The sequence below is a fragment of the Callionymus lyra genome, chromosome 4 (assembly GCF_982586985.1).
Source record: "Callionymus lyra chromosome 4, fCalLyr1.hap1.1, whole genome shotgun sequence".
NCBI lineage: Eukaryota > Metazoa > Chordata > Actinopteri > Syngnathiformes > Callionymidae > Callionymus > Callionymus lyra.
The window spans coordinates 15,338,163-15,350,977 of NC_141821.1; the positions used below are offsets into that span (position 1 = coordinate 15,338,163).

Below are 12,815 nucleotides of genomic sequence, written 5' to 3' on the forward strand. Positions count from 1 at the left end.
TCTTTAACTATAATAATAAATGTAATCAACACATTAATATTCAAGATTTTCATTAAAAAAAAAAAAAAAACTTTTTCTATAAGCAGATTGTCAAAAATGTCAACCTTTTATATGACTTCAACACTTTAAAGTTGTATTTGCCGTTAAAGGGAATATTATTAATTTTATTTTATTTATAACTCATTTATTGATTTGATTAATCAATACTTTTCTTTTCGATCAATTAAATAATTCCTCTTTACGTACAATATATGTATTGTCAATTTGTTTTAATATATATATATATTTTTTACTTTGTATTCTACTTTATTTTGAATGTTTGTAAATTAATAATTTATTTTAAAAACATATTTTTTTATTGATTTTCAAGCTCTGCCATCATATTAAAGTTTTGTTTTCCCCCCATTAGTCTTTTGACTTTACAATTAAAAACAAAGAAAAACAGTTTTCATAAAATCTCTGCCATTAAAAAAATAGTTTCTCTAACGTTCCACTCACGTGAGACGGTTTGCTGCACAGAATTTGAGCGTCCGACGCTCGAAGGTGTTTTTCTAAACACTCTTGTCAGCAGATGGGCCCGTTCGTTCAGACTGCAGAGACAAGAACATTAAAAAAAAAGAGTTAAGAGTCGAAACCTTAATGGACGTTTCTCACGACACGACACCGAACGATGAGTTCATTCTAACACAAAAGTTCGATTAATGAGTTTGTCAAGTTTCTCTCACGTACGAGTGGAAGCGTCTAAATCCGTCAGGAGTCGAGAGCAGCTGTCATTTATTTTTGTCTGATGACGTGTGAACATGAACCTTATCGGTGCCACAACTTCTCCGTCCCCGATTCCAGGATCTCGGTGACCCGTCAGCGCTACAGAGGGACATGTGATCCTTCCAACTGATGAGTCCGGGGGGTTCGGATGTGGCGGCGAGAGGTCGACGCCCATGTTCGGATGTCACCAGCTCTCCGGACGAATGAGTTAAGAGTCCGGTCATGTTGTGGCTCTTCGTTTAAACGCCAGAAACACAGAGCAAACATAACGTCTAAGTACTAATATAATCCTGTAGAATCACTTTATAACTTTGACAGCGTTTACATTTGCTTCCATGTAGGCAGAGATGAAAAGATCAGAGCGTTTCAAGTCCGCCAAGACTGAGAGCACGAAGACCAAAGGGGCGGATTTAATCAAATCTGGCATTTAATTGAACCCAACAGTAAGTCATAAAGTGGCTGCAGGCTAACAGGACATCCACAGTCAACGCTCCCCCGTCCTCCTCCCACTCTCCTCCCCTCTTCATTTGAGAGAAGACTAGAAGCTCTGTTTTAAGACCACACGCCGTCGTGGCTGCTCTCCTCGCACCACCCAAAAATAAAGAAAAAAAAAAGACTTTCCAGGTATCCAGAACAAACGCGTGCAGGCACACATGTTCTCGTGGAAGTGATTCCTGCACTAGAAACGGTTTTGAACATTTGCATCCAGAGTCACGAGAGGCTGCCGAGCGAGAGCTGAAAAGTTGGGAAAGGCTTCAAGTTATGTACGCGACCGTTGGGATGAGAACAGTGTTCTGAAGTTTTCTTAAGGATTCCGGAGCCAAAATAACGTCGGTTAGATAGATGACGCCCCCGAATGGATCCGAAGATGATGGAGGAATAAGTGAGAGGTTGATGAATCAGCGGCTTTCAGGCCTCTCCCCCTCCCTGGTGATGTTTCTCCCTGGCCTGAGCTCAACAGCGGCCCGTGGAAGTGCAGCGTTTGAACCCGTCCCTCGAGAGTCCGGCGTCCTCTACTTTTCCCATGCCTACCCCAGGACCTCCGCAAGAACTGCAAACACAGATGTGCTTTTTTTTCCACCCCTGCCTCGCGTCTCCGTTCCAAATTAAGTTTTTTTAAGCCATACATTCGAATGGAGAACACTCGCTCATCCAAAACGGCTCCCCCGAGTTTATGGACCGGGTGAGTCCAGGACGGGGGCCTGCTCAGGGGTCAGGAGGAGCAGTGCGGTTACTCACTTCCCACTCCAACCAGAAACATACCTCAGACCTCTCTAGATATTTTCCCAATCACGGCGCTAAGAAAGCAGCTTCAAACGTGTCGGCGAATAAAAGTGGTCGACGAGCTTCTACTCTTCGCTAACTAAAGTGTTTTAAAATGACAACTCCAGGGTTCCAATCTCAAGGACACTTTCCTCTTCCATGGAGGCAAGAATTCTACTTTAGTGCCTTATTTTTACAGTCATGTTGGAACATCATCTCTGGAATCCCAAGGTCTCCATTAGAAAGACATTAGCGTCTGGTTCTCTCGAGGTTTCTGCCTTGAGGGGGTTTCCTTGCCACGGCTACAGCCAACCAGAAGGTCACGTTTGTTCTTTGTAAACAGCATAATTAACCCCTGTGTTATCTCAGGATCAAGCTGCCCTGAAGGTCTGAAGCAAATGTGTTTGTTTTATCCCTTGTTTTGTCTGTGGGTCAAGGTGAACAACCTCTCTAGCTTCCATAGATACATATGCAGTAGTGGAGGTTGATCATTTTGACCAAGAGACAACATAAGGGATACCACAAACATTTGTTTTCAGGCCTTTGGGTCACCTTGACCCTGAGATAGCACACGGGTTAATAAAAAGTGGATGGATTTTCATGACTGGTTAGAAACAGGTTGGATTCAATTCTGATCATGTTCTGTACTTTTCATCTAGATTAGGGACTTCTTCACTGGTGGAACTATCCAGGACCAGACAACTATAAAGCACCCCATACTTTGGAATCTAATGAATAAATTACTTTCAGAAGACTTGAGTGACAACATGTGTGTCATTGTGTTTACAACACAAGATACTGTAGGTGGTAAAAAGCCTGAATTTGATTCCCCATCAGGAGACAAGATTTTTTTTTCCTTGAGTGCACAGATGTTAGAATCAAGGAAGTTGATTTATTCATTCGATTCGATGCTTGAAAACATGAAATAAGCTCCTTGGCAGAGGTATGTGCTGGCTTTTGTTGTTGAAATGTTGATGACTTCTTTATGATACAAGTAGCTAAATGTGTCGCGTGTCATTTTATGTAAAAATATATGATCACACTATCTGAAGAAAAGGTCTTAAAGGAGCTAAAGTGTTAGTTCAGCCAAAATTAAAACTTCACTCATTTTCTACTCGCCCTCATGTCGACAAAGAGTTGGGATTATTTTCAGAGTAATGTGTTCTTTTTAGAGATATAGACAAAATGTTCCTTCATTTTAATGTATGCTCTGTTGTCTTCATCTTTATCCAAAATGACACTTAAAAACATCCAAATACTTTGTGTTTCTCGTCTGTAACGTTCATCTTGTATTGACGCCTCGACAAGAAGAATTGAACACATTGAATAAGTCTATATATTGAATAAGTCTATATTTTAAGTTTGTTTGTAGCAGAAGATTAAATAATAGTTATTTCACTTGTGTAATATAAAAAAAGCAGTAAATAAATATAAAGTAAGTAAGTAAATAAAAAGTAAATCCTCTCTTCCAGTATAGAGAGTAGGCTTTTTTGCGGTCTTGAAGCGTTTTTTAATATATTTATAAAATGTATTTCCAAAACAATTCTTCTCGTCGAGGCTTACAAGAAGAATACAGACGAGCACCACGGAGGTATTTGGATGATTTTAAAAATGTATTTTTGGACAAAGACAAAGAGGAAGACAACTGAGCTGCAGTCATATTAAAATAAACAACAATTCTGAAAACGAACAGATTATGTCGACATGAGGGTGAGTAGAAAACGAGAAAGTTTAAATTTTGGGTGAACCAACCTTTGAAAAGTCAGACTAGTAACCACATGACTAGTGTCACGTCACACACAGCTAAAAAGTCACAGCAGCTACAACGACACATGGTCACAGGAAACACACCAGGTTTGTGCAGCAGCTCAAATTGGTCCACCTACGAAAAGTTAAGATGGAGGTAAGAGTGACAGAAACCAAAACACAGGCGTTGCAAAGCACACAGGGGCATTCCAGGTCAGAGGTCACACAGGTCAAACCCAGACTACCTCTGACGACGCGCGACAGGTTGCGTTGTGAGGGACGTCGGCTTTGGCTTTTGCCCTGTGGACGGAGCCACCGGGTCGACAGACAATATGTTTGGTAAAAAAAAAACTAAAAAAAACCTGGAGGAATCACAGGTGAGGGTTTGAAACTCTACCTGCGCCCGCTGGCGTCCCTCAGCACGGCCGCACCTGGGTCGACGGCTCGGGCCTCCAACTCCTGCACCTCCTCCAGCAGAGACTTTCTCACCGTGCGCCGAGTGCTGCGGCACAGAAACCAGCTCATCAGGGGAAACTCTGAGACTGCAGACGCGTGTCATTTATTACAGAAAGAGTGTGTCTACCGCGACTCCGTGTGGGTTACGTGAATGTCTGGCCAGAGGAAAATACGCTTCTATTAAGAGTCCTTTCTTACCAGGCCCAGGCGAAGTCTTTGAGTAAACACGCCGTCGGTACCAGCACCAGACCCAGCCAGAAGTACCAGCACTGCATCACCCTGCCAGCCTGCAGTGAAGCAACACAGACTTCAGTTATGTTGCAAAAATATCACCTGTAAATACAGTCAGGAGACGGTCTTTGACCCGACGACTATTAGGTACACTTTAGAATTATTTCTGTTGAATTGATTATCACGGTCTTAAAGGAGTTTTGAAAAAAGATGGTATTTTCTCTGAAGTATCCTGTGACTCTTGACACATCAAGACATTGGTTTCAGTCAAAAGTTCTTAAAAAATAAACATATAAACTAGAAAAAAATGTCCGTCCGTGAATATAATGATCCACATTAAACTTGTCCCCGTTGCAAAAAAGCTGGGGGACCCCTGTTGTAAAGTTTGATTTAAAACTGACTAAAATATACAATATATCTTGTCACTTTTAGCACAACACATCTACTTTGATCTACTTTAACCCTTGACCCGAGTAGAGTTTTAATGCTCTTGTCCTTTCTACAGGTCAGTCGTACGTTAAGAAGCTTCTGAATCATCTTCCCACGTCTGGTGGTTAACTTCGTCATGACCATAGTTGGCTCATTTCATTGACATGACTCGAAGCGAAGTGAGCGAGTCAGCAGAAAGGTTTGCTCGCTGACCTCTGACCCCGATAGAATATCTCTGAGGCGTTATCTAGCGTTTTCTGTCACGTCACCCCGCGGACAGATGATGGATTCTCCAAGAGTTTCCAACTATCTCACTCTGTCACAATGTTCTTCCATTATCCCCCCCGCCCCCCATCCCCCATCTCCCCCAGGTCGCGAGTTGAAGTCCGAGCCTGGGAGCTTAGCTTACCTTACCTTAGCTTTTGTTGCTGTGAGACGACTCACTTCAATGAAAGTATTCAAATGAAACTTTAAATGTTGTTAAAATATATTAAAAATATTGAGAAAAAGGATTTTAATTCCAATTTTTCAAAAATAAATGTTCCAATATTACCTTTTTTTTCATTCGTAACATTTTAAACATAATAAAAGAAATTGTAAAATGGTGCCAACATATAACTGGCGGCACTGACACGTTTCCAGCACAAATGATAGCATGTTGCGTTTTCCTAAAGTCATGTGACACGAGGCCTTTAACGGAGGTGTGTACAGTTTGGATTCTTGTGAAATACGACAACAATTTATTGATATTTTTTTATCTTATTTAACTTAAAAACATAAATCTGCCTGACTGAATCTCAATTGTTTTTGCTATATTTAATTTCCTTTTTTTCCAAATTAAAAAAAAATGATATGTCGTTTAAATCCACGTCTCAAACAAGACGTCCAGGACAATTGTTCAAAGATCTCCAGAGAGGGAGAGTAAGTGCACGCTCTCTTCCGCCCTGACCCCCGCAGACAGATGGGAATAAAGATTGGGGCAGTTGGGGAAATAAGAGAGGTAATGGGGCAGTTAAGTGGAGCCGGTGGTGGAATGGGGGGGCGAAGGGTGGAGTGTCTGTGGCTCTTCCACAGTTAGCTCCAGCAGCTGCAGATATCCGACCGCATTCCTGATTTCTGACACATTTTGAATCGAAGGCTGGCAGAGAGTTGAGACGGCTCCGTTACCCTCGCCTTACAACCATGTTAATCCGTCATGATGAAAAAATAAAAAGCTGCTCAATTTCTCCTCAGTTTCTCATCCCTGGCAGCAGCCGTCTCTATCGAATCAACACCTCCATAGGACAGCGAGAGCTCGAGCCTCTGGAGACCCTCAGCAGGTGCAGGAAGGACGGACAGAGGAACCACGGGGGGCATGAACCTCCTTCTGGGAGCTCCAGCCGTGCTGACGTGGAACACCCAGGAGGAGGAGGGTCTACGAGGCGCCATGTCGTTCTAGGTGACAGAGACGTGGACGGGAGCGTCGTTTTAACCCCCTGCCGGCAAAATAAATGACGAGTGTAAACAGAGGTGACTCGCCTGGCCCAGCATGTCTGGGGCGATGGGAAAGGTGGGCCATATGGCCGAGTAGACCGCAAAGAAGACCATCCAGAGGATCATGCTGCCCCAGACCGCCAGGTGGGAAAACTGCAGATGAAAGAGAGGCCACATATTAGTGCAAGGCATTCTGGGATCAAGCCACAAAGAGGTCAAAGTTGTCGGTTTTTCTGAATATAGAACACGTTTCTCCTCCAGTCTTAATGGCCGTCTGTGATCTAGTGTAAGTGGATGCTGTGAGAATTCCGGTGTCATTACAGTCAGATGGTTGTGTGGACAGCTGAGTAGACAAAGGTGGCAGCACGATCTGGAGCATGTTGGTCCGGCCTCAGGGAGGACCACGGAAGAAGATCATGGATGAAGTCCAGATAACAGTTGTGCATGTGGTGCAGAAAAATCCTTATCACCAATAAAAATCTTACATTTTCTGTATTTTTTGGGGAGATTCAAGCGTCATTTATCAATGAAAACTTAAAAAGTTTCCCTCGATTTAAATTTTCTTTTTCAAAATGACTTTACAAATGTTTTTAAAGGAATCAGGAGCTACCTTGATCCAGGAAGGAAAGATAAAACTGAGGTTAATCACCTTAAATATGATGTTTTGTTAATCGTTTTACCTTCATTGATAATATGTATTCACAACAGTTTATGATCATATTAAATATGAAGTGGTAGATGTAGAAATGTCAACCCTTGTTAAAGCTTTTTGTGTCATTTTGATGACTTTTTTGGAGGGTTATTTTAAGTTTACTGTCAGTGAAGAGAAGTGACAAACTGCAAATGAGCAGTGGAAAGTAATATCCAGCCACAAGCTGACTGCTTTAAAAGCCACAAACCCACGCCACAAGCTCAAGGCAGACCACATCATTAGCCATGTTTCCTCCACTATAAAGCACGGAGGAGGAAGATTATGTGGAAACTGTTAATCCAGTCTGGACAAGAAAAGTCAAGACAAATGTGTGCGTGTGGTTCAGAGTTGTGTTAAGAGTCCTCACCCTAGTCCAGGCGGTCGTCTCCATTCCAGCTTTTAGACACACTGTAACCACCACATACTACACACAGACACACACAAGAGCAGGGTTAGTTTTAAACAAAACAATGAAAACCAGTTTAAATGTGCAGATAAACTCAGAACCCCTGCAGAAGACTCGTACTACACGGCCTGCATTAAGCCAACAAGTAAACAGCGCGAGCGATCGCTGGAGACTTTGGGGAGTAAACCGATATGAGTGAGAGTTGGACGAGTGTGGACAGGAGACAGCCTGGCTAGACAAGGAAAGATTGACTACAGGCTGGGAAAGAAAGCTTATGTACACACAAAGTGCACGAGTGCCTGCCAAGAGTAACACAATAAACATGATTAAAAAAAATCTAAACAAATATGAGCACTTAAAAGTTCCAAGAATACCCACCGTGTAAACCATGTTGCCCACGAACAGGTAATCGTTTCCCTGGCCGTTGCTGAAGGGAGAGTCTGTGGAGAAGATGCGAGTTCCATTAGAAGAAAGGTACTTTTTCTAAAAAAAACCTCCACAATCGTGAGCAAAAAAAGCTTCCTCAGAGGAGTAATGTTATATGCAGATGTTTTTACAGTTTGGGTCTATTAGAGTTGGTTGACAGCCATCATTTAGAAACGTTTGATTGCCAACAAAAGGTTGGATTTTGCTGCAGGAAAACACAACAGTGTTAAGAGCAAATCAGTGGAGAGAGAAAGAGGATTGAAACAAGGCTTTTGTTTCACAGCAGGTTGAGGGAGTTTAATAGACAAAAGGGTTTAAATCAGGGATTGTAAAAAATGATTCGGGCCTACATTTAGGCTGTTGGCAATGTGATTTAAACCCCTTTTAATTTTAAAAAAACAAGAAAATTTACTCTGAGATCATGATTTGCTCAGAGGAGTTATTGTACGAGTCAGTTATGATGTTTCATGGCCACAACAAATGCATTTTTAACTGATTTGCTTCATGATTCAACAGAGTTTTCCCTATTTAAAGCCATTCCCACCACATTTTCTACGGCTTATTACCTTTTCTTATTAGGTTATCGACACAAACTCGAGACTTGCCGTTATGAGGCTTTTCTTTTTACTGCAGTGTTCCGGTAATTTTGGCATTATTGATCCAATTTTCTGCTTTACGGATCAGTCAATGGTCCAATTTATTTGTTTTTATTTGATGAATCACTTGTTAACTGTAAAACAAGATTATAAACACCACTACTCTAAATACTTTCCTCCACTATTGGCACTAACAAAAAAAGAAAAGAATATCAGCAAATAATTGCAACCTGGGGTAAAAAAAAACGAACAAAAAAAAGTAAAGAAGCTGCATTTCCTTTGTTGTTATAAGGTTATTTAACAATTTAATTTACTGATAATTCATCATCACAAGCCACACATGTACACATACAAACTGATTTATTTAAGTTCTTGTCGTATATTTTGCTAAGGAAAGAGTTACTCACCATGTTCTAACATTTTCAGGGGAAACCAAAAGAGGATGATTGAATGAATCAGTGCGTTGATGCAGTGACCCCAAAACACCTAAAGAAGACAATTGTGTTAAAAAAAAAAAAAGGTGTAACTGCAGCCAGTTGCTAACGGTAAAACACATCCTTCCAAATCCAAAGTACATGCACACAAACACACATAAACATGCACTGTGAGCTGGATCACTGGTGAGCCAAACTAAATGAAAGACTTCCTTATTCTGGCTTTATGAATCTCATTACGGTTGCCACGGCAACACACACGTCCGCCCGCCACGCTTGTTTACTCGCTGGCATACCACACAAACAGCAGGCATCACTCGACGACCCAACAGGTGAGCAATGAGGCATGAAGGGTCAAAGGCAAAGTTTGCTTTGACTTCAGAAGCCGCACAAACTGTGTGTGTTCTCGCCGTCTGTATGTACCCTTGTGTTGAAGCCCTCGGCATTCTGGGTGATACGGTAGAGCTGAGGGAAGCGAAGCATGTTCTGCTGGCTGCACGGCCGATCGAAGATCCCCAGAGTGAATGGAGGCAGCGCTGTAAAGATCTGGGTCACACAAATAAACACACAGCGGTTAGAAATCCACGGGACAGGAAGAAAAATCTGCAGAATTTGTTTCATGTGACCATCGGTGGTCGTAAAGTAGAGTAAACCTGGGACTCTCTGTCGAAGGCCTTCTTTACAACCTGCTACACTAACACACACGTCTTAGAACAACACAATGAAGAGCCAGATTGATGGATTGATAGGTGGAGTGCCAGCGATGCCACTTAACATCCGCCCGCTCTCACAATGACGGAGGTTAGGAGGAGACACCGGAGATACTCACCACGTTGTACAGGCCGATACACCAGCGTTCGAAGAGGATCTGCCCGGAGAATCCGTTCACAAAGGCGAACCAGAGCTGCGAAGACAACGGGAGGATTTAAAAGGGGATGAAAAGGCACAATTGTAGAGGTGAAATTGTCTGACAGTGGAGTCAGCGAGTCACAACTATCATTGTAGAATAGAAACTGTACCTATAATAAGAACTGGGCAAAGTCCCTTCGGGGCCCTTTCACTGTATTCATGTGACCCTCATTAGTCAAAGACCATGTAGAAACTAACCATTTTATTTAGTGTTTATTCCATTATTCATTACTTGTCTCTAAATCTGACTATATGGGGTTTAGGTTTGAGGACTTTTGTAATTCATTGCCTGTAAAAAACAACAACAACAAAAAAAAAAATCAAATCAAAAGTGCTTGAGATTAAAATAAAAAAAATTAAATACAATAAAATAAGAACTTCAGCATATTTAGCCCGATTTAAATGCTTAATATTTTTCTCTCCTTTTTGCTTGATGGCCCCTCATAAAATGTGGCCCCTGAGCGGATTACTCCACTGGTCGAGAAGGTCATGGTGGTTCAGAACAGAGCAACAATGATCAAGTGCAAAGAGAAAATATAACTTTTAATTGAAGATATGCTCTTTAATTTAAATTTCTGTAAAGAAAAAGCCAAAGAAAAAGTGTCAGAGCCGCGCACTGGTGCCGTGTACACTCGGGGTCGAGGTCAGCCCGTCCTCACTCGGTCTCCACAACATGGACGGAGGCGAATTTTTAACCCCTGACCCGGCGCAGTCTGCAGGGAGCCAATCACGGGAGATAATGGTGGAACCCCAGCATTACATTGACAGACCAGGAGCTGTGGCGTGAGCAAGACAACAGTCTGCAGCCGGAGGCTCCCGTGAGGAGCTGCACCTGCTAACATCATTAATGGTCTACATTCACCAGTGACGGGGGCACAGCTGACAAATGTCACCTTATAATAGACAGTTTGCCTTCCATATGCATGTACAGACACAAATACAAGCGAGCTCTGGACCCTCACAGTCAAGGTCTAGTCACTGCTGATCTCAACACACATTTCCTGTGTGTGTGTGTGTGTGTGTGTGTGTGTGTGTGTGTAATAGAGACAGAAAGCAGACACCAGTAGGGCACCTCGTCCATCAATGTCAGCCTTGTCAACAAACAGCTGCAATACGTCTCTGTTAACATGACTGCGTGTCTATGTGTGACACTGTTTTGTATTTCCTGTTTTAACCTATATATAATAATCACACTCTCAAGTTAGATTCGACACATACCATGGTAAATGAAAAGTAGTAGAGAGTCAAGGAGGTAAATAGAAACACAAATAAAAATGTGGAAAAATGTCATAGTAACAATTGTTGCAGTACAAGTCAGTTCAAAAAAAAAAAACTCCACCTAGCAACGATATAAAAAATGTTCACTTGAGCAGCAAACAAATACAGGAGGTTCCAATAAATTGATAGTTTAGATGTGAATACAAGAAAGTACTTGTAGAATTGCCCAAGTACTTGATTCTGGTGTTTACAGAACACATGACTCTTGACAAAGTCGTAACTGCTTTCATTTGTTTTGGAACCAAACATCAGATTTAAAAGCAGCTGGAGTCTACTGTATCCTCTCGTCCTCAGTACATGTTGATGACCTGGCTGGATTTTAATGTTTCTTTAGGTGCAGAGGACGTAATTAATGTCGCCATCTTGCGGCCAGAAATTTTTTTGAAACATAAGAATGAACAAAGCCATAAATGTTTGTTAAATGTAAAGCAAACAAAAATATTTAAAAAACTTTATTGAACTATAAACCATAAACTATGGTAACACTAACAAAATATTCAATATAGTATCTTAGGTAAAACATACTGCAATATATCGCCATATCTATATTTTCTAAAACCCTATACAATACCATATATTTGAGTTCTACAAATGCTGAAAGAAAAATGGTGCTTTTGGTGTCAATTTTCTTGCGACACCCTGCAACACAGTTTTTGCATAGGTCTTTAAAGCTAATGTAGCTCTGCTAACAAAGGTTCTACAGTGATATCATTGTAAACATTCAACAGCAGCAGACATTAAAAGCTTTTCTTTGACAGTTTCTCTGGTAACGATCTTCTGTCAGCAAATTAAAAATGGAAAAAATGATATCCAGCCAAATGTTGACTGGTTTAAAAAACCCACAAAGCCGGGGGCAAGTTTCAGGGCACGTCGAATCATTTCCACGTCATGTTTCCCCGACAGTAAAACAACATTAGCGACAGACTGTGTTTGTACCTCGATGATGTAGAGCACCACATTCTTGTAGAAGCAGTAGAGGATGCACTTAGTGACTCGGTTGTAGCTCCAAGCCCCGTGAACCAGCAGCAGCTTCTCCAGATACGAGAACTGTCAATAACAGGAGAGGAGTCAGAGACGTTAGGAGATCCCAGATAAGAAGAGTCTGCATCGAGCAAGACACCCCCCCCCCACCACCACCAGACCCCCCCGAGGGCAAACTGATAAACACATCCAACTGGAGAAAAACAAAATCAGTAATTAAAAGATATCTTAGGGGGTTTTTCTGAGTTGAACGAGCCATAAGGATGGAAGCTGATACGTGGATGTTGTTGAGGACCAACAGACACCAGATTAAATGAGTTTTCCACAGCAGTGAGGTTCTCCGGAGCTCACCTGAGCTATGGAGTAGTCGGAGGAGTTTGTGGCCTGCATCCCTTCGTTGCCGCTGATCCCCACGCCGACATGAGCCGTCTGGATCATCCCCACGTCGTTGGCTCCGTCCCCGATGGCCAGCGTGATGGCTTTCACATGCTTCTTCACCATATCCACGATCTCACTCTTCTGCAGCGGAGACACTCTGTCAAACGGGAGAAAAACAGAAGCTCAATTTTAGACTCGCACAGCTGCTGGCAAACGCTGCGAATTGGAGAGCGGTGAGAACTTATGATACACGCCAGTAGAAAAAAATAAATAAAATGGCACGTAACTTATCTTGGACTGTTTGGCACGTTCACTACTCTTACTAAACAAATATCTAGTGTCTAATATTAGAT

At 41.9% G+C, this 12,815-nt stretch overlaps 1 protein-coding gene across 6 annotated transcripts in view; it reads right to left on the reverse strand.

Annotated features, from left to right (window-relative positions):
• atp8a2 (ATPase phospholipid transporting 8A2) overlaps positions 1–12,815 on the reverse strand; it is a 54,712-nt gene that overhangs the window by 1,286 nt on the left and 40,611 nt on the right. For all 6 annotated transcript variants that reach the window (XM_087788900.1, XM_087788897.1, XM_087788895.1 and 3 more), the window contains 11 exons: positions 12,436–12,619; positions 12,040–12,150; positions 9,746–9,820; positions 9,340–9,462; positions 8,890–8,968; positions 7,839–7,900; positions 7,422–7,478; positions 6,409–6,516; positions 4,429–4,517; positions 4,172–4,276; positions 499–590 (listed from right to left, as the gene is read on the reverse strand). In XM_087788900.1, coding sequence (XP_087645026.1) covers positions 499–590; positions 4,172–4,276; positions 4,429–4,517; positions 6,409–6,516; positions 7,422–7,478; positions 7,839–7,900; positions 8,890–8,968; positions 9,340–9,462; positions 9,746–9,820; positions 12,040–12,150; positions 12,436–12,619 — 1,085 coding nt within the window. The remainder of the gene's footprint in view (positions 1–498; positions 591–4,171; positions 4,277–4,428; positions 4,518–6,408; positions 6,517–7,421; positions 7,479–7,838; positions 7,901–8,889; positions 8,969–9,339; positions 9,463–9,745; positions 9,821–12,039; positions 12,151–12,435; positions 12,620–12,815) is intronic.